The 27,687-nt window shown below is 29.6% G+C and overlaps 2 protein-coding genes and 2 non-coding genes across 5 annotated transcripts; 1 reads left to right on the forward strand and 3 right to left on the reverse strand.

Annotated features, from left to right (window-relative positions):
* Positions 1-4,187: 4,187 nt before the first annotated feature.
* Positions 4,188-7,625, reverse strand: LOC124924336 (LRR receptor-like serine/threonine-protein kinase RGI5). Its single transcript, XM_047464391.1, has 2 exons — positions 4,769-7,625; positions 4,188-4,702 (listed from the first exon to the last, which is right to left on the reverse strand). The coding sequence occupies exons 1-2, from the start codon at positions 7,623-7,625 to the stop codon at positions 4,314-4,316; spliced, it is 3,246 nt and encodes a 1,081-aa protein (XP_047320347.1). The 3' UTR covers positions 4,188-4,313.
* Positions 7,626-13,960: 6,335 nt separating this feature from the next.
* Positions 13,961-14,042, reverse strand: TRNAS-AGA. The gene has a single exon. It is a non-coding gene; the product is annotated as a tRNA-Ser (tRNA).
* Positions 14,043-15,862: 1,820 nt separating this feature from the next.
* On the reverse strand, positions 15,863-15,944 carry TRNAS-AGA. Its single transcript has one exon. It is a non-coding gene; the product is annotated as a tRNA-Ser (tRNA).
* A 4,858-nt stretch (positions 15,945-20,802) lies between these two features.
* On the forward strand, positions 20,803-27,014 carry LOC124925922 (S-adenosylmethionine carrier 1, chloroplastic/mitochondrial-like). Of its 2 annotated transcripts, none has more exons than XM_047466057.1 (12): positions 20,803-20,891; positions 21,619-21,731; positions 22,012-22,098; positions 22,278-22,350; positions 22,715-22,805; positions 23,314-23,367; positions 23,543-23,638; positions 24,135-24,224; positions 24,499-24,550; positions 25,779-25,840; positions 25,943-26,023; positions 26,688-27,014. In XM_047466057.1, exons 2-12 carry the CDS (start codon positions 21,641-21,643, stop codon positions 26,811-26,813), a joined length of 903 nt encoding a protein of 300 aa, XP_047322013.1. In that variant the 5' UTR covers positions 20,803-20,891; positions 21,619-21,640; the 3' UTR covers positions 26,814-27,014. The 2 variants fall into 2 exon arrangements, with proteins under 2 accessions (XP_047322013.1, XP_047322014.1); XM_047466058.1 differs by having other exon boundaries at positions 20,864-20,887.
* Positions 27,015-27,687: the final 673 nt, after the last annotated feature.

The following is a 27,687-nucleotide window of genomic DNA, read 5'->3' on the forward strand; positions in this document are numbered from 1 at the left end:
GACTCTTCCTCATTTGATCGTTATCCCGCATGGAAGACCAAGTAAGGAAGTTTCTAGAGCGCGCTGATTCAATATAGCCCATGTCCATGATATAATTATTGAAGTTTAACACCCCTTGGATGATTTCAGAAGTTGGAGACCTTTTATTCGCATGCCTAGTAATGTTGAAGTCCCCAATAACAGACCACGGTTTGCTATCGTTAATATTTTCCCTTAATTTGCTCCAAAGCTCTCTTCTGTTGCTATCTGAATTAATACCATAGACAATGACAATATTGAGAACATTGAAATCCTTCTTGCACTTAGTTTCAACCATAATGACTTGATCACTGTTATGAATTTCTTTAGCTTCAACAATCTTTGAATCTCAACCAACCCAAATTCTTCTGGATCTCATATTTCGAATTGTGAATAAACTTTTACCTGTTAGCAAACAAAGTGAATCAATTCTATCAATATTGTTCAACTTAACTTTAATTTCAAGGATTCCTATAACTATAATTTTCTCCTTCTCAATAATTCTTTTAATCTCCTTGGTCTTGAGTGGATCATTAAGATCCCTAATATTTCAAGTCATAATAATCATGAATGTCTGTATGATTTTGACATATGATTTTCCTCCTCCTGCTTATTTTATTCCTCTTCTTATTCTTCTTTTTCCTTGTTCATGGTGTTTTAGACTCAACAGAGTTGACCTCCTTGCTAGCAGGCGATTGTGCAATTTCATTTGAAAGCAATAGTTCCAAACTACTACCGTCCTTGCTTGGGCTAGAATCACTTGTTTTCAAGGAGGTATCGTTGCTAGTTGGGTCGTTGGTATCAGCATTCTGTCTTGCATTCATTACATCTTCATCCTTAGAAGGAAGTTGCGATTCGACAGTTGTTGGATTTGTTACATCAAAGTTAGCGCTTCTACCTGCATCACTCCTGTTTAAACTTGTTCTCAATCATATTATAAATTTATTTTTTTTATATAAGTTTCTTTTAAATAACCCATAACAACCTCAAGTTTATTTCAAATAAAACATGATCAAGAAACTGTCTTCACTCAAACATGTACCTACAATTTGGTTGTCTTTTATTTATTTATTTATTTATTTATTTTGAACTCTTTTACTTATGATAATTCATATAACCCTCTTTTTCATTTTTTAATATCGTAAATTGTAGTATTATTCTCTACCGTCATAACCTCCACTTAAACGTACCAACTTCAACTTAATGTGTTTTAAATAAGAATTCAACGGGTGACTTTTGATAACTCTTTCCACTTGAATTCTATTATTATGAAAAATGATAATTCATATAACCTTTTATAAAAAATATATATTAAATTATTCTCAATCTCCTTATAAATGTAGAGTAATGATCAAATGAGTTTTCTTTAATTTGAAATTAAAAATGGTATGGTCAGTCAAAGCATCATGGGTGTTATTCCTTATCAGTTGTCTGTCTGCTCAATGTTGTTGGATCCATCCCATCGATGAGCAGATTCGTTTTAGGATGAGTTCACTTTTTTTCTTTAATTTGTTATATGGTTTTGGATATGCATCATTACACTGCACAACCATCTTAGGAAATACCATGTCCTATGTCTTGTCTATCGGAAAGATCCAATTCTTGTTTTACAATCATTTGTCAAATCAACTCTAAATTCAACATCATCATAGAACTTGTTTGAACCCATTATGTGTCAATATAGAATAGATATGAGCTAAATAATAACTCATTTTCATATTTTGGACATGGTTCATTATCATTGATAATACAATTTTTGGCCTTGTTCTTTATTTATCAAGAATAATTTTAACTAGTTCAAAGTAATTGAAATTTTCCCGACATCGTTTCATTGGTTAGTTTAGTTTTTCTATTTTAACTCTCATCGTTTACAAATTCACATAAGTTTGTATTTGAAATAGTCTCAACGAATTATTAATTGATAGTTGAATTTTTTCATTATAAATTTATTTTTGTAATTTATTTATACAATTTAACATTTAGATCATCAACTTTATTTTTTAATTTTATAAATGTTATTTTATATTATTTATTAATTAAATTTTTATATGTAACTTTTAATTAAATTAAATAAAAGATTATTATTTATCAAAAAAATTTAAAGGTTTATATTTTGATTTGAAATGTTTTTTTAAATGGTTTATGTTACACCTTTTGTTAAGGAAAAAAAATTACTTACATGTATGAGATTTAATGGCTAGCTTCAACTGATATATAATTTCTACTAGAGATAATCACAAGAGTCATCAAAATTGAAAATATACTTTAACATTTATAAATTAAAAAAAAGCTTACTTAAAATTGTAAATGTTTAATTTAAAATAATATAAGTTATATATATTATTATTTATATATATATATATATAATTATGTATTTTATACCTTTAATTTAAAATTTAATAAAAAATGATAATAAGTAAATAATATTATACAAAAGTTATATTTTAAAATTAATTATATTAATTTATTTATTTGAATAAATAATAAAAAAATCATTTAATATTTTTTATATTATATCATAAAATCGAAATTATTTTCATAAAATTTTACTATCGTAACATTTTTAAAATTTATTTAAATCAAACTCGTTAGTATTTATTTAAATCAAACTCGTTATATATATATATATATATATATATATATAAATTAACATTTTTAGACTAAAAAAAATTTAAATTATTATAAATTAAATCTAATATCTTAACTAATACGTTATTACAAAATATAATTGACCAAAAAATATTAATAAATATTGTATACTTAAACAACAATATCATTCATACTAATAATATAAATTCATTCATACTACAAAATATAAATAAATAAACTTAAAACAGACACAACAATATACTTAAATAAACATAAACTTCAAAATATTCATCAGCAAATACAGTTTTCTCAAAAAAAAAATACATTCTTCTTGAAGCAAGTCTTGTAAAAGTTACAGAAATGTCAACTTTGTTGTTGATAAAACGGAAGAAGAAATTACAAAATAGAGATTGAAGATTAAGTTAATAAATAAGTATAAGATTATAAAAGTTAAAGAACAAGCATAATTTTATTAAATAATAAATAACATTAAACTAATAATATCGAAATTTGAAAAACTCAAATATGAAAACATTACTTACTTGCATAGTTATGTTGTAGATGTTAAACAAAAACTAGAGAGAATGTTGAAGATAAAAGTTAACAAAATTAGAGAGAATATTGAAGATAAAAGTTGAAGTAAGATTGAAAAAAAAATGAATAATAAAGATTAAAAGTCATTACTAATGAGAGAGAAACAATTATTATAATGATATTGGCGTGACTTATGGTTTTGGGTAAAGAGAAAATAAATACTATATTTATTATATTGTAATGATGGTTAAGAGGTGAAATTTGAAAAGTTATTTAAATTTTAACAAATATATATATATATATATTAATATTCGGGTATCGGGTTTGGGTTTCCAACACTACCCATCTCTGACCCCGAACCCGATCATCGGGTACTCACGGGTATCGGGTATACGTGTATCCATTGTCATCTCTAGGCAGCATGAATAAGACATTAACGACTATTTAAAACACGTTAAATATTACAATGCTTTAGAGTTAGACATCAATTATCGACAAATTGCAAATTGTATCACTATGATAATTTAAAATAGAAAATTCTTATTGAACTATATATGATCTCGAATGTCAAACCATTAACAGATTAAATTATGTTGATATTTTGAATAAATTTAAATATGATTATATTAGGTTGGTTATACAACTATACTCTAAAAAACCTTACGTTCCACATCGATTGAATGAAGAGATATGTCTGAGTTGTTTCTCGCAAGCAAAAGATATAAGTTTGAAGATAGCGTACAAGAAGAATTGCATATATGGCTAGGAAATATGATTAAGAGACCAGTAATAGCGATAAAGAAAAGAATAAAGAATTATGATTTTTATTTCATTTTACCTAGAGTTTATAATTTTTAACTCGACCTCAAAATCATTATTAAAAAAAAAATCCAGATCTCTTGGAATTTTTTAAGTTGATGTAATTCCAAATGTTGATATTAACATAAATCGATCTGTGTGAAAGAAAATACTAGTGAACAATAACACAATAACATGAAGATCGATTCAAAGAAGTCGTAGTTGTGTCGAAAAAAAGTGAATCAATAAGTCATGTCTCTAAATATGTACATAAACCTCTCCACTTACACTATTGAAACTTGAAGATACTACAAATGAAAGAAAAAAACAAAAACAAACCAAGAAAAATTAGAAGAATCCCAAAACCAAAAACATCAGCTTTGAGTTGAGGATTGTTTAATCAAAGGCTGTGAAGTTTTTCCCCATTCTTCAATCTGACCACTACTCTTCACTTCCATTAACAAAGCCACTACCTCCTTCATGGAGGGTCGTTCCCCGGGCGTCGAGTTCACACAAAACATCGCGATCCCAACCGTTTGTAACATCTCTTGAACCATCTGATCGGGCAGCCCTTGCAATTTCGGGTCAAGAATCATCAAAGCCGGTTCAAAACTCCCCATTTTCCTCCTCACCCATTCCACAATGTGGAGACCATCTCCAACTTGTCCATCAACCGCACTTCGCCCACTTAATATCTCGAGTAGTACCACCCCATAGCTATAAACATCACTTTTCTCCGTAATATTAGTCGTGTATCCATACTCTACAAGAAAAAACATAATTAAAAATCATTCAAATCATTAACCAAAATTGTAACAAATAAATATACCTGGAGCAATGTAACCATAAGAACCGGCTACTCTCGAAATGGCATTGTGATAATCGGGAGAGTTCATTTGTTTAGCGAGTCCAAAATCGGCTAAATATGCTTCGAATCTCGAATCCAATAATATGTTGTTACACTTAACATCTCTATGTAGAATCGGGGGAATGCAATCGTGATGAAGATACGATAGCCCTTGAGCAATCCCAACCGCGATCTTATACCTCGTTTCCCAATCCAAACTCCGGTTACTCAACAACAATTGTTGAAGATTTCCATTCGATATGTAATTGTAAAGCAAAAGCTTAACACTCTTGTTTGAACAATACCCGGCAAGCCTAACAATATTCCTATGCCTTATATGCCCGAGAATTTGAATTTCCGCCGCGAAAGAATCAATTATTTCCTCGTCCTTCTTCGTTTTCCATAGCTTCTTAACCGCTACCATTTCCCCGTTTGGCATGTCGCCTTTATAGACCACACCCGAAAAACCTTTTCCAATTACATTCTCGTCCTTGATACATTCCAAGATGTTTCCAACCGTGAAGTTTAGTTTTTGAAACGGTATAAACGTCCAAGGATAGGCGAAATCGTCTTTTGAAGTGGAAATCGTCGAGCTAAATGATTTGTTCCTTGTTCGAGTTAAGATTATCCATACAATAACAAATGTGACCGAAATTGAAGCGAGAATCACAAAGGTTAAAGCTAGGATTTTCGCGGTTTTAAACCCGTTTCTTCTATCGAAACGGGTCGAACAAGACGACCCGTCGAGGGAAACGCAAAGATGGGAATTCCCTATAAATGAACTCGATCCTAAAGTTCGAAAAAACGGGGTTATGGGTATTGGCCCGGAGAAATTATTCAATGAAACATTTAAGGAAGTTAGGCTTGTAAGTAGACTAAGAATTGTTATCTTTCCATAAAGCATATTATTAGAAAGATCCAATGATTGTAACTGGGTCAACCCGGAAAATGACTCGGGTATTTCCCCATTAAACCTGTTTGAACTTAAATCAAGACTAATAGTCAGGCTGGAGATAAAACCGATCTCCGGCGGAATTCCGCCGGAAAATGAATTGAAACTCAGATCAAGAAGAGTCAATTTCTGTAAATTTCTAATGGATTGTGGAATAGAACCAGTGAGCATATTATTGTTTAGTATGAGTTTATTCAAATAACTGAAATTGCCAAAACTCAAAGGGATTTCACCTGAGAAACTATTCCGGCTAAGATCAAGCTGTTCTAAGTTCACAAGCTCACCTAACCCAGCCGGGATTTCGCCGGAGATGAAGTTGTTATGAGCATCGAAAAGCTCAAGAACGGAAATGTTGGCGATTTCAGATGGTAAACTGCCGGAGAATCGATTCATGTACAAATCAAGAAAAACAAGATTCTGCAATTCACCAATCTGCTTCGGAATCCGACCAGACAACCGGTTTTCGCCTAACCTTAAACGAACCAACGACTGGCAACGTGAAACGGCTCCGGGGAGTTCGCCGGAGAGGGAATTCCCGAGCAAGAGAAGTTTGCTTAATTTCTTCAACCCGAAAATCTCATCTGGGATTGACCCGGAAAGATTGTTTCTAGTGAGATCAAGAGCGTATAGTTCAGTACAGTTTCCAAAACTCGCCGGAATTTGACCGGAAACAGAGTTTCCCCAAAGGAAGAAGCTTTGTAATGATTTCAAGTTACCAATTTGCGATGGGATTTGGCCGGAGAATTGGTTCTTATCGAGTTGAAGAGCGGTTAAACTTGTGCAATTACTCAACTGCCATGGGATTACACCTGTAAATAAATTATCAGATAAATGAAGCTGTTCAAGAACAGGTAGTTTCCCGATATCAAATGGGATTTCTCCGGTTAATTCATTCGCCGACAAATCAAGAATCACGAGCGAAGAACAGTTTGATAAATCCGCCGGAATGGTTCCGGTGAGTGAGTTTCCCCATAGAAGCAAACTGGTAACTTTCTGCAATTTACCCAGTTGAGATGGGATTACACCGGTAAGTTTATTCATATGAATATACAAATTTCTCAATTCCAAACAAAACCCAATCTCCGGCGGAATAGATCCGAATATATCAGTGTCATAGAGCGCCAACGTTTGAAGATTGACTAAGTTTCCAAATGTCGACGGTATAACGCCGGAAAGTCCAGTCGAGGCGGCGCCGAAAGTTGTCAGATTTGTTAGAAACCCAAGCTGAGACGGGATTTCTCCGGTGAGAAAAGGGTTTCCACCAACCCTAAACTGTTGAAGAGAGATTAACGAACCTAACTGAGAAGGAATAGACCCATTAATCTGATTATCTTGTAAACAGAGAATCTCCAAGTTAGATAAGTTGGCAAGTGTTTGTGGTATCTGCCCGGATAATCTGTTTGTGTTCAAGAACAGAAACTGAAGTGAACTGAGGAGACCGAGCTCCGGCGGGATGGGTCCGGTGAGAGAATTTGAAGAGAGGTCTAGAAGATGAAGATGAGATAGATAGCCAAAAGAAGGTGGGATTTGGCCTGAAACATTAGTTGATGAGAGATTGAGAAGTTGAAGATATGAGAGAGATGAGAGTTGTGATGGTAAAGAAGAGAGATTTAAGAATGTATTTGGGAGAGATAGAGAGATTACTCTCTCCTGAGGAGAACAAGTAATCCCTTGCCATGAACAAGGGTTTTCATTTGATGGGTTCCATGAAGAAATAACAGGGGAAGATGATTTTGCAAAAGGATCAACATCTATGATAAGTGAAAGAAGTGCTTCTCCATCAGAAGATAAAGATTTCACAAGAACAGCTGAGCTTGATATGATTATTATTACCCAATAATACAGAAACAGATGATGGATAGAAGAAGAAGGTTTTGATTTCTCCATTTCAATGGTGGAATTAAGAGAAAAGATGCATGTATTGAAGCTATTATATTGATTTAAGACAAAGACTCTGTTTTGGTTTCTCTAGCCATGAATGTTCATGAAGCTTGAAGGTGCTGGCGGCGGCGGTGGCGGCGGTGGCGGTGGTCGGAGCGGCGATATGAGTGTTTGAGTTAGAGAGAGGAGAGAGAGAGAGAAAGGCGTTGGTTACACAAAAACGGGAAATTGATTATCTTTGCCTTGACATTTGGGCGGCAATAAAGGTAGCATTGTGGATGAAGTTTTGATATGTCAAATTTCAGAAATACCCTTCAAATTTTTGTAAAAAAATTTAAAAATTTTGTTGTTCTCGAGAAAATAACTCATAGCACTATATATATAACAAGCTAGTGCAGTAATTTATATTATTAATTTCACTTATCACAAATTAAATAAATAAAACTTAAAACATGTAAAAGAAAACCATCTAAGAGCTTGGCCTAATGTGCTTAATATGTTTGAATAGGGATATTTTGTTTTTACTATTCTCATAATAACCTAAAAAAGATGATATGTGTATATATGAGGTCTTGGTTAATAATAATGATGAAGTATTCTTGAAGATGACACTTCTTCGTGCTAATTTATGGTTAACTAAATAAGTCGGTTTGTTTCAGTGTTGAGTTGTTTAAGATATTATTTATGTGATTTCGATTAATATCAATGTGATTAAGGAGTTTCTTGTGGAAGTTATTTGTGAGGTATACTAACCTCAAAGAAAATGATACGTGTCTGTGTGAGTTCTTGGTTAATAACAATGACGAAGATTTTATGATGATGAAGTAATCTTCAAGATTACTATGTTCGTGTCAGTTCATGGTTAAATAAATAGGTAGGTTAGTTTCAGTGTTGAGTTGTTTAAGACATCTTATTTATGTGTTTTGGATTTTTATCAATGTGCCTAAGGAGTTTGTTGTGAAAGTTATTTGTGAGGCATAATAACCTCAAATACGGTGATATGTGTATATGTGAGTTCTTTGTAAATAGCAATGGCGAAGGTTCTAGTGACGATTTAAGTAATCTTGAAGATGATTATGTTCGTGCCGGTTCATGGTTGGCTAAATAGGTCGGTTTGTTTTAGTGTTGAGTTGTTTAAGACATTTTATTTATGTGTGTTTGGATTTTTATTAATGCGACTAAGGAGTTTGTTGGGGAAGTTATTTGTGAGGTATAATAGCCTCAAAGAAGATGATAGGTCTATATGTGTTTTCTTGATTAATAACAATGACGAAGATTCGGATGACAATGAAGTATTTCTTAAGATGGCGGTTTTTCTTACTAGTTCATGGTTGGCTAAATAGGCCGTGTTGAGTTGTCAATATGATTAAGAATTAGTTTCTTGTGAAAGTTATTTGTGAGGTATAATAACCTTGAAAAATAGGTGTATATGCAAGTTCTTTAAGAATGACAAAGATTCTAATGATTATGAAATATTCTTGAAGAAAACTATTCTTAGTGCTAGTTCATGGTCGACTAATTTGGTCGTTTGTTTCAGTGTTGAGTTATTTAAGACATCTTATTTATGTGTTTTGGATTATAAATCTCTACTATAAAATTAGGGTTATGAATCTTTGACTATGAAATCATCTACCTATGTAACTTTTTAAATAACCCACTACCAACAAGACATTGTATATGTTTATTAAATTTTTCAAGATAAATTTATTATGTTCCCCCAAATATAAGAATTAATGAAATGATCCCTTATCTTTAAAAAAATTAATCAGGGTCATTTATTAAACACAAATGCAATATTCCCGGCCGGTAAATTTGATAATTTCCCGGCGAGTGGAGTAAGACATAATCAAAACTTTCAGAGCCCACAGCAGTAATTGGAGATGGTGAAAGTGAGCATCTATCACAGTACTTGCCTAGGGAAGATATCATAATGAAACTTAGAACATTGTGAAAGGTAAAAAAGTTTGGATTTTACCTCTGTTCAATATGTCTCCTTAAGGCTATGTTTGATTCTAACTAGGGTTTACATATATATATTTATCAATCCATTCATTTACCCAACAAACTTAATGATGGAATCAAACATACCCTTATTAGTCTAGGGTTTAAGGAAGGGGGCGTGCATGAGTAGATGTGAGATATAAAAAAGTGAAAAATCCAATTCATATTTTTTAACCATAATGTAAAAATTAGTACTTGCAATAAATTAGATTTTTTTTTTTTCCTTTTTACTGCAAGATTAGGGTAAGAGTCATGATTTGGTTACCGAGGATAAGATGGTGCGCTTGTTTTGGGAATCTAAAAGAAATTTTTATCATGTCACGTGAGATAGATAAATATTTAGATTAATATATTATTAGGGCACAAGTAACGAATAGGGTTTTTTTTAATTTAGGGTTTTATCACTATTTCATTTAATTAACCTCCATTTCTCAAATTTGTAAACAAGTTTATCACTCTCACTAAATAAATGCATGGCCTTTATAATCCAAGAAACTAAAGGAATCTATTGGGGAGAGTCATTTTCATGGTCTTTTTTCAAATAAGAAAGAAAATAATCAAATTTATTGAAACCATAAATGATCACAATATATATACATATAAGGAGTGCATTGAATCTTATCATAATCTTACAATAATTATATTTAATGAAATAAGAATATATGATTAAAGATATAAACATTAAGTAAGTCATATTCATATACAATTTGTTATTTATTTTTTTAAAGAGGTATTTTTTCATTAAACACTCGGGCACAATCTAAATACAGTTAGAAATGTTACTCCTTGTCAATACAATCCAATCAAAATATAATTAAAAAAAATGCATGGAAAAGAATAAACCGCAATGAACCATCAACAAATGAAGGGAAAATTTCCACAAAAATTTCGCCCATCCAACATTTCGATACTAAAAAAAAAATCTCATTCAACGAGTAACTAATGCCATTAATAGAGTTCATATTAATTTTACATCAAGACTAAGAAACATGAACAAACTCAATTCAAAAGAACTCTAATATATAACAAACAAATTCTATACTGCTAAATAAATGAAGATTATCTATGATAACTCTTCCTCCACTTGTAATATCGAGCAACTAACCAACCATCTAAACTGAAAATACAAACAAAAACCTTCCATCTCGATATTAATATCCAAACAATTGATCAAACGGTAGACATATATAGTTAAGTCCCAAATAAAACCCCATTGCGACTGTTTCGTCACCATGATCTTCATTTCATTGTCATGACGTGTTTAAATCAAATCAATCCTTTTTTTATAGTTTTTTTCTTTAATACAAAAACAACCTGTAATTAAATAATACAACATATTTCACTTTAAAAAAAATACTATTAGTTATTGCAGCTATAAACCAAAATATTAATTAAATGGGCTATACTTTTTTCCATGAGGACAACACTCACTTCTATGAAATTTTGAACCTATCACTCTTTGAGCAGATAACCCTAAAGAAAACTGTACGAATTTGAAAAAAATAAAATAATTACATGAGGAAGTTACTTGAGGTCCTGAGGATTCCGGATTTTTAAACAATTTTATTTATTTTGATATTATGAAAAAGTTAGATATTTAGATAAAATGATTTAAAATGTATTTCATATAAAATAATATTTAAAAAAAATATATATATATATAATTTGATAGATAATATGTTAATTTGCGAGAGAACTGATAAAAATATGGTGAGTGATTTGAAAATTATTCAATTAGTTAAATGAAGCTTATATAACTACTTTAAATGAAATTAAATTAAATGAAGTTCATTAATCTAATTGTGTTTGTATTCTTAATTTTATCCTTATAATTAAACACATCAAATACAATTTATATCTTACTATAGACATCAAATTGTTCATTAAAAAGATGATAGTCATATCCTCTTTGATTTTGCTTTAAATAGTTTTTGCTTAATTTAATTTAGAGGAATTTTCAGTCATTCTGTTCTTATAACATAGGATTAGTTCACTTTCTAATTTGTATTTCAATTTTTGTTTGTAAAAGATATAACATATAGAGCTCTTCCATCCTATCCCAACCAACCATTGTCTTTCACCATAAATTTTCATTTATACTTCATAATTGCTTCAAATCTCCTTGGTTTCAACTTTAATTGTGGGGCGAGGCTCAGGAGACCTATCTTCGAAACCTTTTGTCGATGACGCGATTGAGGATGAGTATTATGGTCCTCCATTTGTTTTTGAGAATAAAAAAAAACGAGTCAATTGATTGCACTTGTAGAGACAAATTGCTAGTTCAAAAGACGGAATAAACTATTTGAGAAATTTGGAGCAAAATAGAAGAATCGTGAAAGACATTAAAATTTTTGTGAGGAATCGCGAAAAAATGAATTCAAAAGACAATAAATCTAAACAAAAAATATCATCATTTTCTCATTTTCTTATAAGTATTGTTCCACCCCCAAATAAAGAGGTATGCATGACAATGAAAATTTGTGCTCACTTTTTTCAAACAATAAATTATGATTTTTCAATTTCTATACCTACAAATCCATATACAATTCCAACATTTAGGAATATATTTGATCATCTTTCAAATTAATAAACTATAATACATCTACTAGAGGATATCATAGCTTAATTATAGAGACCAGTTATTATAATATATAGTTGGTTATATATATTTTAATTTCTTATTTATAATTAGATTGAGATTGACACAAAATCCTCTCTGGACAGCCAGATAGAGTTGAGTTCACTCAATGATATTAAACAGGTCAAAACACAAAATGCAGCTTCAAGAAGACTCAACATTTCCCCCCACAATATTGAAGCCTAAAGTGAACTTATTGCTCATATAATGCTTCATTAAATCTGCATTTTATTTATGTATTTTAATATCATGATCTTGTTATTTGTTAATACACTATGATATATATATATATATATAGTAATTAAATTGGTCACCATTTCTTAAGGGTGAAGCATAATTAATTCTCCAATTTATAGATCCTAATGAGAGATCAAAGACTTTAACTATTTACATGATCAGATCAATAAATAACTTATTTCTTCTATTATTTCCATTTTACTTGTTTGTCTTTTTAAATGTCCATAACTATATAAATCATATGAAACACGATTGTTGGTGTGACTTATATGTATAATTCGTCGTGAGATTACCCTGAACACATTAATTTTTGTTTTTTCTTGTTATGCATAAGTTTTTCCAACAATTTACAGCAAGGCTAATGCAATTTGAGCTCTTAAAAAAGTTTGATAATAGCATCAATATATATAGAAGTTTGATAATACTCAATGGTATAGTAATTAGTGTTATTTCTAAACTATAATAGACATGGCTTAGTATTGAAGATTCTCTTTTCCTTTGTACCATATTATGTTGTATGCACTAAGTATTGATTCTTCGAGTTCCATGTAATGAGACACATTTTGATTTGTGTTGTCTTGTTTAATTATTTTTAAAGAGCCAACACTTAATCGCGCAAAAATGCAGCATTTCAAATAAGGTTATTCATTGTTTAAGAAAGTTACATAAAAACAAAAAATTCATGAGTTTGGAAAGATTTTTCGACAAATAGATTTCCTAATCAATTAAGGTTAAGACTTCCACTTAACTCATAATGAAAATAAAAGTTTTCTATTCAATACATATTCATTAGGATTGAGATAACCTTCATCCAATCCGGTTGTATAGTCTTAGAAATCAATAACGAGAGACTCTATAATACCAAACTTTCTATTTTTAGTTTATAAATAGAGACTCTACACAAAATGATAAATAAAATTCTAATTGATTAAGACTCAAACCCGCGTTTAAATCCATCATCAATCCATAACCATGAAGGCTAAAACGACATAGCCTTATTACATAATGTCTAAGAATTCTTAGCCATGTAAGTAAGATTGAAGTTTGAGAAATAAAAAATATACCAAAAGAGAACAAGTTCAAAAAATTATTGTTACCTCCTCCTCTAAAACACTTAATTACATGATATACCCACATAATGTATTTTAGACCACATCTCAAATACAAACAAGATTAAACCTAAGAAAGTAAAAAACACTTAAACCTTGTTACCTCATTTTAAGCTTGCCTCTACTCCAATGGAGAGATTTTGAGCATCTTGTCACTATTCCTTTTACCTAATTTTTACATATATAGAATCTTGAGTTTCTTTCACTGATCTCATACACACAAATAGCATAGGAACATTTAAACAAAAAGAAAAAAAGATAGAGTTAGAAGTTTCCCTTGAATTAGTGACAAAAACATGTAATACATTCCTTCATAACCATGGATCTTCCCCCATAAAAAAATAAAAAAAAAATTACGTGGTCGGCAGGATTCGAACCTGCGCGGGCAAAGCCCACATGATTTCTAGTCATGCCCGATAACCACTCCGGCACGACCACATTTGTTTTTAACTTAAAACTATTGCTAAATAATATTAATCGTACATTGCAAAATTTTATTTGAGAGAGTACAAATCATTCTTGAATCTCTTAGAGGTTGTTTGACATTGGTTTATTTGGATTAGTTCTAAATAATAATAAAAATTTGATGTAAGAAGTTATTGAGGTTATTTTATCTTATTTGATTTTAAAGATTATGAAAAGTAGAAATATATACTTTAATTAATCACACCAGATTTAATTGGAACAGGAAAATGGTGTGATAAAAGGAATTGGTAATTAGATTCTATCCAAATAAAATGGAATCTTACCTGATTAATTGAAAATTTGTGTAGTATGAGAGCGAGGTTTGGGTCTGAAACGTCGTAACGATATGAGTAATGAGTTTTTGTTACGACTAAGCAAATTTTCAGTTTAACACTCTAAATCTAATTGAACTCGAAGTTAGTAATTTGATAGAAGGATTGAGAAACTAGTTTAGAAATTCTGAACATAATTTAAGAAAAAAATTAGGGGAGACTAAACTTAAGGTAAGAACAAAAATTCAGAAAGAAAATGCACTTGAGAGAATAGATACTAAGGCAAAATATATAAATATTTATCTTAAAAATTACTAGTGAATTATAATTTTTATAAGATTTTTGATACATAAAAATTGAGTAGATAATATTTTTTTAATAATATAGAAATATATAACATTTTAACGTTAAAATGTACTCATTTTCTTTGTACTTTTATGCAGTATACATTAATTGCCTTTATGATTATTATTATTATTATTTGAGGGTAGAGTTCCATTTTATCATTTTCTAATTTCTATATAAGAAATACTAAAAACCAACAAAATAAAACACAAGAATAATACAGCATTTGTAATAGAGCCCCTACTTTAGAAGACCTCTTAAAAAAAATTAAAATATATTTTTGCTAAGGTTTAAATAATAAACGTATAGTTACTATGCTAATAAAGACTATAAACTAAGATATTAATTTTATATTAATATATTATATATTTTTATATCATTTTTAAAAGTATTAAAAAAATTGCATATACCCCCATAAATATTCAACTTTCGAGCTCATCCTGATTTGTTGTATTTGTAGTATATTATGGAGGGTGTGAGTCTTTTAAGCCCCAATATAACTAAGTATGAAAAAAATAGTTTAAAATAAGTAAAAGCACACTTAATTATAAAGAAAACTTATAAGAACATCAACTACAAGCAATAACAATAACCTTTTGGCAAATATATATATATATATATATATATTAAGGTTAGGATTTCCACTTCATTCATAAAGTCATAAACAAAACTTATGACTCTACTCAATGTATATCAACTCATTATTATTTAACCAAAAAAGAGACTCAATACACAAGATGATACATAGAAATTCTAATTGATTAAGAACTTTTGCTTAATCCACATAAGTGATCATACCATGCCCCATGCTTTGCACACAACAAAAAAAAAATCCAAAATCACAAAATCAAACCCACATTCAAATCCACCATCACCCATCCTTGTAAAATAAAAACATACATAATGACTAAGAATTCTTAGCCATGTAACTATGTATGATTCAAGTCTGAGAAAAAAACACACACCAAAAGAGAAACATGACATAATGACATGTACCCACATAATGTATTTGAGACCATATCTCAAATACAAACCATAATAAACCTAAGAAAGTAAAGAACATTTAAACCTTGTTATATATATCATCATAAGCTGCAGCCTTCAACTCCAATGGAGATATTTTAAGTACTCTTGTCACACATGAATTCAACATATTTAAAAAATAAATAAAAAATACGTGGTCGGCAGGATTCGAACCTGCGCGGGCAAAGCCCACATGATTTCTAGTCATGCCCGATAACCACTCCGGCACGACCACATTTGTTTTATTTTTAAACTAGTAATTAATAATATTCAATTATATTAGAAATTTTATTTAAAAGAGTACAAATCAATCTTGAATCTCTCAACATAGGGTTATTTGGATTATTTCTATATAATCAAATTTTAGTTTGATGTAAGAAGGTTGTTATGTAGTGGGGTTATTTATAAGTCTAGTATCCGGTAATTCAAATTTTGGGATTTAGTATGGGTTTGAACTAGAAAAGGTAGATAATTTTTGATAAATTATTTTATCATTATTCTATTTAAATGTTAAATTTAAATAAGATGTTATTTTAGAACATAGCTTAAATGATTATATATTCGTTAATGTATAAACATTTATTTAAAATACAAAAAAACAAACTCAAAAGGGATCGGACTTTTTCTTGATTGGCATTTCAAAGTCTAGAAGACGAAGGGCTATATTCACAAACATAATCCAAATTACAATCAAACATTAATTCTAAAATATAAATGATTGAACATGAGTATGGACTTGATATCTTTTAAACGTAAGGTATAAACGGTTCGAATTGATCAATTTTTTATCGAAAAATTAATCTCAACCATTGGTGTCAAGATTCGAATCATTAACCAGTATATATACAATCGGTTAAATTATCGTTCTCAAAACTGTCAACCGAACTGAACATAATGGTTATAGGAAATTATGAATAGGACCGAACACAATTTATAATTATTTATCAGTTTGTGTGGATTAATTTTTTTATTTTTTGGGTTTTTCTTAACCCATACTTAAACATAGCATTTTACTATGATTAGGTGGTAAAGAAGCTAATATTAAAGAGATTATATTTAAATGACTTAATTAACTTTTGTTCTAAGACAAAAACCTACCGACAATATTAATTAATTATCATTACTACTTTGAGCCAAGAAAAACAGATGACTTTTTTTTACCCATTAATTAGTTACTCTAATTAAATACTACAAAAAATTATGCATAAAAAGACGTAAAAGTTCAACATTTATATGTGATTAGGTGCTGCCTAGTTTAGGTTTAATCTAAATAGCTTTAAGTTAGAAAAAAAAATACATAGCATTAAGAGAAAATTATTTGTTATTTTTTATATATATATATTTGTCCAAGTGAGAAGAATAATCCAATTCATTATAATTAAGGGTCATAGACTCATAGTAGAATAAAGGGATAAATTTTATTGAATGTATATATTAAATTATATAAACTAGCATGTATTCCGTGCATTTACACGAGTAATTATATAAAAACCGTGAAAAAATATTACGGTAAAATTTTTATGGGCGGGTCAACCCACAATCCGACCCAAGTATCCATTTACTCTCACATATATCCAAATTAACCATAGTTCTCGACCCGGCAATCCGGACACTTTAAAAATTAAGCATCATTATATATATATATATATAGATTAATTAGTTAAAAAATTGAACTTATATTGTTAAAATGTCACGCGTTTATCAAATTTTGGGTTGAATTAAAAATATAAAGTGTTATTAGCTTAGTTGGTTAAAAGGTTGCACTTGTTTTGTTATGTTGCAAGTTCGAACTATACTTATAGCATTTTTAATTTTATTTTTAACCGTTTTAAGTTTATGGGCGAGTCAACCCACAATTCGACCCAAGTATCCATTTACTCTCACATATATCCAAATTAACCACAGCTCTCGACCCGGCAATCCGGACACTTTAAAAATTAAGCATCATTATATATATATATATATATATATATATATATATATATATTAGTTAGTTAAAAAGTTGAACTTATATTATTAAAATGTCACGCATTTATCAAACTTTGGGTTGAATTTAAAATATAAATTGTTATTAGCTTAGTTGGTTACTCTCACATATATCCAAATTAACCACAACTCTCGACCCCGGCAATCCGGACACTTTAAAAATTAAGCATCATTATATATATATATATATATATATATATATATATTAGTTAGTTAAAAAGTTGAACTTATATTGTTAAAATATCACGCGTTTATCAAATTTTGGGTTGAATTTAAAATATAAAGTGTTATTAGCTTAGTTGGTTAAAAGGTTGTACTTGTTTTGTTAGGTTGCAAGTTTGAACCATACATATAGTATTTTTAATTTTATTTTTAACCGTTTTAAGTTTTTATGGGCGGGTCAACCACAATCCGACCCAAATATCAATTTACTCTCACATATATCCAAATTAAGCACACAGCTCGACCCGACAATCCGAACACTTTAAAAATTAAGCATCACTATATATATATAGATTATGTCTTTATAAACATTAATAAAATTTATATGGATTTATATTATCATAATTTATTATATCGTGATAAAATTTTACAAATATATTATTTTATATTTTAACAATATAATCGTCAAAACAGTTTTCTATCTAATTTATCTTGTCTAGTTTTGTTTTTTTATTTTTCCAGTTTGATCAAATAGTGTGGAAATGATTATTTTTTATTTTTAGATATATAATATAAACAGTTACGTTAGTACCCTTCAAAATCAAACAAGACAAAAAATATTAACAATTTTGTTTTCTTCAAAATAGAGCGAAAACTCGGCTCTCCATTTTCATCGTCTCATTTTTCACCCAAAATTATTTAATAATATGGGCATTTAGAATTGGTTGATTTCAGATAATTGAATTGAACCAACTAATAAAAATATGTATTTATTTTATAATTAACATTTATTTATAAGATATTACTTAAAAAATAATTAGACAATTATACAAAAGTTGAAGCACTATTTTCAAACATGTAATAGTTAAATATAGATGTATTTGACAATAAAAATTCAATATTATATTTATATTGGAAAAAAAATGACATTTTAAGACAATTTTCTTGCATTAATATTAATACGTTTTAACAAAATGATTAAACAATGTTACTATTGTTAAATTTAGTTAACGTTCCTCCTACTATTTGTATGTATTTAATTTTTTAAACTTCATTTTTTCAACAATATAACCAATTATTTTAGTAAATAACTATCTAACCAAACTATATATATGATTGAATTGATAATAGATTTAATAAAATTATAAAAAATAAAGTGAACCAAATAAATAAACTTCTTCTGACACTCCAAATTTTTGTGGTTAAGTAAGAAAAAAAAAGTAATATATAATAGGAGAACAATTTTAAAGTTATTTTTTTTAAATTAAAATAATTTTGAAAAATGAAAAATATAATAAAAACAATACTACAAATTTAATGTGGTTTATCACATGTACTAGAGGGAGAAATAAAAAAAATATCTAAAAATAATTAAATTTAAAATAAAATAGTTTCAAAAAAATGATAATGAAAATTTTTTTATGATTTTTTTTCAACATAACAAGACTATTTTGCCAAACATGACTTTTTTTATAAACTTCTTCAACATAATAATGTCAGTTTCTCAAACATGACAATTTTCTCTAAATTTCTCAAATTTTTTTTAAAAATTTTTTATTTTTTATTTTTTTTATTAATGATTTTTTTATTTTTTTTTATTTCTCTCTGGTATAAGTGACCGAACAAAAACGTTAGATTCATTACTTTTTAAAATTTATTTATTTGATTATAAGATAATAAATCAATATTACATAATATAATAATATATATATATATAATAATATATATATATATAGATAGATATATATATAGATAGATAAGAAGTTAATAAAAATGTATAAAAATGTGGGAAAAAAAAGGAAGAAATATAAATTTTGTTCATATTCTCGTCTTGCAATATTGTATACTGAGGAAGATTTGACGAAATGACAATGATAATGGGTCAAATTCGAAAAATAACTCACACTTAATCAACTTTGCAAAAATGACATTTCCGGCTTGCGAAATATACATCTTGCCTCGTGACTGCCCTCTTACAACGTATTAAATATTACGCGCAAACTCTAATATATAAATTTTTTTCTACCCCACGACTCTCTCTTCTAAACTCTCCAACTCTAAAACCCTAAACTCTCCTCTTCTCCCTCCCCCTCTCACTCTCTTTGCTCTAAACTCTCCAACGCAGCCGCCACGACTCTATGTTCGTTCTATCTCAAATAGCTATTTCATTTTATGTTATAATTATTTGATTTAATGATTTCTTAGTTAGTGACCCATTTTATGAACACTAAGTTATATATTACAGTTAATAACTCATGAATGCGAATATCTAAATACTATAGTATGAACAAAGACAGATTTTGCTGCAACATTATGAAAGAAAAGGAAATTTGACAAAATAACCTCACGTGTATAATAATAACTTCACACGTATTGTAATGTTCCGCGTATTGCAATGCGATCTTATAATTTGGTCATAAGTTGCTTAACTTAGCTTGGAGTTTTTATAATGTTGTAGTAAAATCTGTCTTTGTTCATAACATAGTATTCGCATATTCAAATCTAAAAGTTATTAACTACATTATATAACCCAGTGTTCATAAAATGTGTCACTAATAAAGAAATCATTAAATCCAATAACTATAGCATAAAATGAACATATTCATTAGAGATCGAACGAACAGAGAGTCTTAACGGCTGCGTGGAGAGTTTAGGGCAAAGGGAGGAAGAAAGAGAGTATAGGGGAACGGGAGGAAGAAAGAGAGTATAGGATTTTTAGAATTAGAGAGTTTAAGAGTAAGAGTTGTGTGGTAGAAAAAAAATTATATATTAGAGTTTGCGCGTAATATATAAAACGTTTATTATCTATTATGCATAATATATAATAGGGGACAAGATGGAACTTTCATAAACCAAAAATGTTATTTTTTTCAAAGTTTATAAGGTTGAGTCATTTTTCGAATTTGTCCCATTATAAGGATTATTTCGTCAAATTTTCTTGGACTACTGAAGTGAACAGTTTCTTCTTCAGCAAACCCAGCCGGCGGCTCGACGCGACCAAACGATAACCGCTCCCGGAGTCTCACCTGAGGAGGTAAATCCTTCTCTTTCTCCATACATTTCTGCAATTTTCTTAACAGATGCTATAATTTTCAGCATCTTCACAATGATAACGTAGATATGAATCAGATTCTATTCAAGTGTAATTGTATATCATCTTCTAAATTATGAAAATTATCGAGTTCATTTGAGCTTTTCTTGAAAGGTATCTTCATTTATGTACTGTAATTCTATAACTTTCAACATCCGAGATTCTCGAGTGTTTCCAATTATAATTTCGTGCAAAATCAGTTATGGAGAAATGGAGAATGAGAAACCGGCTTGTTTATCAAATTTTCCTGAGTGTACATTGCTAGTCTATGTTGCTGGTTAGATATTGACTTCTGTAGGGTTTCTGAATTCGAAATATCTGTAAACATTCTTGATTAACCATCATGATGTTAATGTTTTAGATGTTCTTCGTTACATTTTTCATTAGTTTGGAAAGTTGAAGCTTACTGTGAGTTTTCGAATTCTTAAGTTATTATTTTCTAGATGATTGTGATTTTAATAGGCTCATTTGATCATGTTTGGTAATCTTGGAGCAAAAATCTGTTCACGATATTGGTTAACAGCCTTATTTTTTGTTCTTCTGAATATTGATGGGTACATGGTTCAATTTCCAGATCTAGTAGACAGTTAGATCTCTATAAATCAGTGTTTGTTTGTATTTTTTTAATCCTTAAGATGTTAATTCATTCTCTTCTTTTTATTTGACTCAGTACTGTTGCCAACTAGTGCAAAATGAGCATTCGTCAAGATGAAGTGAAGAAGACTACTATAGATATCAATACAAGAGGAGAAAAACCACTTGATCTTTTGCGTGCTCTATGTGGTATAGTTTATGATGATTTAATCCATTGTATTTTTCGCTAGATAATATAGGAGTGGATTTGCATCTGAAGCCATAGTTTGATTGAGACCAAAAGTTTTACCTTGATATTTCACTATGCAATTTATCTTCATTCAAGAGGATTAAGTTCCTGCTTATAAGATCATCATCAATTTAGTCAAGTTCCTTAATAGTAAAGAAAGTTATTCACATTGTTGAATTTTGTTGGATGCTGGTCAGTACTTCTTATATTTCTCAAATAATTGGTAAAATTTATTTCCAGAGGGGGCTGTAGCGGGAAGTGTTGCTGGTGTTATGGTTGAAACAGCTCTGTACCCAATCGATACAATAAAAACTCGGCTTCAAGCAGGTTAAAACACTTTTTTTCTAGTTGTTTACCTTAATGTTCAATTTTTTACTAATACAGTGCCACATCTTTTCTTTAAACTTTATTTCTTCTTACCATAATTTCCTATTTACTGTCTGGCCTCCTTTAAAGGATTAGAATGTGCGCTTAGCTTTTTAACAGTTGTCATTTCACTTAGACAGCTCGTGGTGGTGGAAAGATCATTTTCAAAGGGCTTTATGCTGGACTGGCTGGAAATCTTGCTGGAGTCTTGCCGTAAGTTTAGTTTATTGAAAAAAAGTTATCTTAATTGCTAACAGCTGTTAGCTTGTTTTACTTCATATGTTAACATCTCATTATTTTCCTGAAATATTATTCTCTACGACTGTATGAAAGACTAGTATTTCTCTTTGAACTTCAAAATGCGCCAGAAGCTTTCGTTTCTGGTTAATCAAAAGATGCATATTTTTCATACATTTTTTCAGGGTATTTTCACCATTTGAATAATAGGGTAAGGTTTATTGTAAATCGAAGTATATGCTTTTTTTTTTTCTATTTTTTCGTTAATATAGTAGCCTAACATTAGAATCTATAGAATTTTACTTTGGAGTTGCTTTTTATGATTTCTTATGCTTTGCAGGGCATCTGCCATATTTCTTGGCGTCTATGAACCAACTAAACAAAAATTGTTGAAGAGCTTGCCTGAAAACCTAAGTGCCTTGGCTCATTTGGTATCTTATTTTGACAATTCCTTGCAATTGAATTTAAACAAATATTATCTTACCTTATTGGCATGAGTACTTAATTCAAGTTCTTAGTTTTTATTTTGATCTCCCTTGTGTTTTTGGTTACCAACTTTTCTGTTATTTACATGATTGTTGATTTGTATTTAATATCACTTAGCTTAGCCACTGTTTTAATATGTTATTTTCTAATTAAGTGATGGCATACACTTTGAAACTCATTAGTCCAGTATTTACTTTTGATAAATTACAGTTTTGTTCTCTTCAATCCTTCTTTTCGTGCTAACTCATGGTTGAAGTTAGCTTATTATTTCAACATCAAATCATTTAACATTCCAGTAACTGTCCAGTGTCCACCATGCAGTTACCTGCTTTTTCTGATTAAATTTTGTGTCCATATGATTTCAGGGTTCTTTCATACTTTCTTTGATTTTGTATACCCTGTAATGAATAGGACTTTTCTTGTTATTTAAAACGGTATTTAAGCATGCAATAGACTGCAGGTGCAGTTGGAGGAGCCGCTTCTTCCATAATTCGTGTACCAACAGAGGTACTGTAAATTGCCAATTTTATTCCATCTTTGTTTTTTGTTGTTGTTTTTCCCCTCCCTACTTTTGTAAAATTTGAACGCCTCGTGTTCTTTGTTTCTCTAATGAAAGTTGGCATTTTAAAAAAAAAAATTATTTGATTCCATGGCTAACTGGTGAAGGAATCTATCTGCCCAGGTTGTTAAGCAAAGGATGCAGACTGGGCAATTTTCCTCAGCTCCCAATGCTGTCCGCCTTATTGTTGCCAAAGAAGGATTTAAAGGCCTGTATGCGGTATTCTATCTTCTCCTCTTTAATGATTCAACTTAAATGCATTATTTTGAACCTCGAGCAGTATTTGCCTTCGACCTTAAAATTCTGGGGATGAGGAATTAAAGACTATTCTCACCTCTTGTTGTTAAGCACTAGAATAATTTAGCCTATTTGAAAACTGTTATTTTGTCACAATATCTGTCACGATCACATTGAAGAATCGTCATAGTGATTTGTTTGGTTTGGCATAAGATTTTTTCTAGATCTTGAACCAGATTATAGTGTGATTTTTGTTGTTTCATTTGGTATACAAATTGTTTTCTAGATTATAGTTGTAATTTTTCATTTGGTATATAATTTATTTTCTAGATCATGATCTAGATTATTTGTTGATCATTGCGATTTCTTTGATAAATATAATGTAAGATTTTTCAGATCACTATCAACATTAAAAAGTCTATAACAAAACAGCCCAATGTTCATCACTAACAATTCATGCTAATGCTTTGAGATGTAGGGATATGGATCCTTTCTGTTGCGAGATTTACCTTTTGATGCCATCCAATTTTGCATATATGAGCAGCTTCGATTGGGATATAAGTTAGCGGTAAGCTATTTTCTCTTTGAAACACACTTTAATATGACCATGCGCAACTTACCTTCGAATTCTAAATGTGCGGTTTCCTGTTTTATGAGCCATTTCTAAACTTTTTTTTTCTTTTGAGAAAGGAGCCATTTCAAAACTTCTAGTCAGATAATGATAGTTTCTGGCTTCATTGCATATTTGATGCCATAAATTCTGTTAAATCTTCTTTTGAATAACTTTTAATGCTTTCTTCCTTTGTACAAAAGTAAAGCGCCTTAAAATTTTCAACCTGCAGGCAAGGAGAGATCTTAATGATCCTGAGAATGCTATTATTGGTGCATTTGCTGGTGAGTACACATTTTTTAAGTGAACTGCATGTGGTAGTGGGTTCATTAAGATAATAAACATTTGTTTTGCTTAATTTTGCAGTTAATTATTCCTTTACAGATTTAAATAGATAGTGTGAGTTTTGGCTTTGATATTAGTTTAAGGGTATTCCTTTTTGTTATTTTGCTTTTTGTTTCGAAAACTAAAGATCAATAAAAAACAAAGGTGTTCCAATGATGATATTTTAGATGACAGATGCCCCTTTTGCCTTGAACTCCGACAATGTTTACTTTCTTCTTATTTTTTGTCACTATGAGAATTCAGCAGTATTCATTATACGGGAAGCTATAGAGTTTAAATCTTGAAATTCTTCCAGAATTTCCCCAAGCAGTTTTTAGCTTTCTGAAACAGCAGGAATTTGGATAACATGCCAATGCTAGGATTTTTTTTTCTTAGAGAAATCTCGTTAATATTTCTTGCATCCAATTTTACGTGAGATAGATGAAATGGAAGGTAAGACTTGTGATCAAGATGGGCTAAATTAACGTTAAAAGGTGTTGTATGTCAAAATAGAAGAATGAAGTTAAGAGATTGTAACAATAATATGATATACCTTGAACTAGAATTAGGTATAATTTTAAAATTACATGAATAAGAGAACGAAGATACGATAGGAGCTCTTAGCAAGCTAAAGAACAATTGAATTAATGGGGTTGATAGAACTCTTAACAGATAGGGAGAATAGAATGAGGAAGAAGAGAGAAACTCTAACAAGAGTTTTCAAGTAAATTAATTTATAACTACTCATAACAACTATTTTATTTATATACTCTATTAATAACCCCCACTTTATTTCCGGCATTTATCCTAACTGGTAGGCTTATTAACCGCATACTTAACTATACCATTAGGCTTCCCAACCGTTTACTTCCTCCATAGGGCATTAGCCCTAAAACCCTTTCCCCTTGTATCATAATACACATAAAAAGAAAATAAATCCTTTGTTCAGATATGACTCTTGATCGATCCAGCTCTAGGTCGACTTTGGTAACCTATTTATTTTTTCCTGTGCGGTTTCTTGATCATGGTTTTCATTTCTCTGTGTATTTGTTTTCATTTCTCTTTGCGTTTCTGCAGGTTTAATGAATTTCTTTTATTCTTAAAGTTGAAAGATGTTGTATTTGATGAATTAAAAATTTGGTGAGAAAAATGACAAGAATGACATGTATCTGCTACAAATTTGTATAGGTGCAATAACAGGAGCGATGACCACTCCTCTTGATGTGATAAAGACTAGATTAATGATTCAGGTAATGTTAATACAAATATATATATGCGATTCTTACTATTTTTTATACTTGTTTTTTCTGTAGGCAAAGTAACATTATTATATGTATTATTCATCTGTTCAGGGATCAGCAAACCAATATAAAGGTATTGCTCATTGTGTAACATCAATTGTTAAGGAAGAGGGAACTGCGGCTCTTTTTAAGGTCTCAATTCAACTCTTCATATCTTTGCACAACCACTGTTTATTACTTGCTTGATCTTGGGTTATTTGAAAAAAAAAATATGGGTTATTAATTCAAAATCTTGTTTGAAGAAATTGTGGATTATTTGAAATGATTTGGATTAAATTACTTAAATATTCTTTTGTATTTAAACTTTAAATTTTATACAAGATAAAATATAGAGTATTTTTGTATTGATGAATCGAGGGATTTGATTGTTGAATTGAAATGATATGTTATGTGATAACTAAAATAACTCCCCTTTTCATTAATAACCCATAAGATTTTTTTGGATATTAATATCACCAAATCTTAGAGATTTTCATAGGCAAAACAATTTGCTTGCTCCTCTAAATAAGTTTTCACAATAACTCAGTGAGTTTTTTGTTTTGTTTTTTGTTTTCTTGTCTCACCAGCAAGTTCTCTTCGCAACAAAAATCTCATATTGGAAACAATTTTTAAATATGTTTCAAATATTGATCCAGATACAAAAACAAAAATAAAGTGTTTCTAAATGTTTTTTTGTTAATAAGAAGTGTAGTTTTAATAAGATTTAGCTCTAATCTAAAAAAAACGATTCTGGACATATCCTAAGAGATGTTTTTGAGCGAAAGTCTTATAAATGTCGATCTTTTCACAATGGCAGGGCATGGGTCCAAGAGTTTTGTGGATAGGAATTGGGGGCTCGATCTTCTTCAGTGTTCTTGAACGAGCAAAGCGTATTCTTGCAGATAAGCCCCATCCTGTTGCTCATAACTCAAAATCTATTTAAGTCAATTTAACAATTGTATTATCATTACTGTTGGTTCTTGAAGATTTTGTTTACAGACATAATTAATTAGAGAGAAATTATTGGTTGATCAGTTTATGCAGATTATATTTTAAAATACTGTTTCATAACCAAAGTTTTGACCTAAGATTCTTTGGTTTCAACCATGTTATCCTATTATTGCTTTCTGAAACATTGACTTTAGAAGTTTATTGAATAAGAAGTGATCGTATAGATTATAGAACAAACAGTTGTTTTCAATTTCCCACTTATTATGTTGTTTGATCCTAATCTGCACGAAAGCTTGTCCGAACATTCTTGGCTCAAATAAATCGGGCTTATTTGAAATTAGGAATGACAATGGGGCGGGGAATACGTCTAGTGACTCTAGTCGTCTACCATCTTTACCTCATTTTATTTCGGGAATTTTATTTTATTATCTCATTCCTCCCCGTTCGGAATTTTGTTTAAGTGTAAAAAGATAAAGTTGTTACATTTTTCAATCAATATATCCTTAAATTTTGGGTAATTTGGATTTTTATTTATTATAACTTTATTTAATATTTATGAAATACTTAAAAAAATAATAACATTTATTTCAAAATTCTACCATAGTTTGATAGTTTCTATTATCTTTTTAATCATTGTTATTTATTGTTTTATCTTTGCTACTTAATTATTATTTCTCTGTCTTGTTTTAATATAATTCATTCTTTAGAATCTACTAAAACACAAATGAAAATGTTTTAAAAGGTGGGAAAACGTTATGCAAGAAGATTACAATACCAACAACAAACTGTTGATTAATTAATTTAAAAATAATCATTACAACAAATACTTTGTATAGCTAATTTGATTTGGTTTATATATAAATTGG

The sequence above is a fragment of the Impatiens glandulifera genome, chromosome 2 (genome assembly GCF_907164915.1).
Source record: "Impatiens glandulifera chromosome 2, dImpGla2.1, whole genome shotgun sequence".
Classification (NCBI taxonomy): domain Eukaryota; kingdom Viridiplantae; phylum Streptophyta; class Magnoliopsida; order Ericales; family Balsaminaceae; genus Impatiens; species Impatiens glandulifera.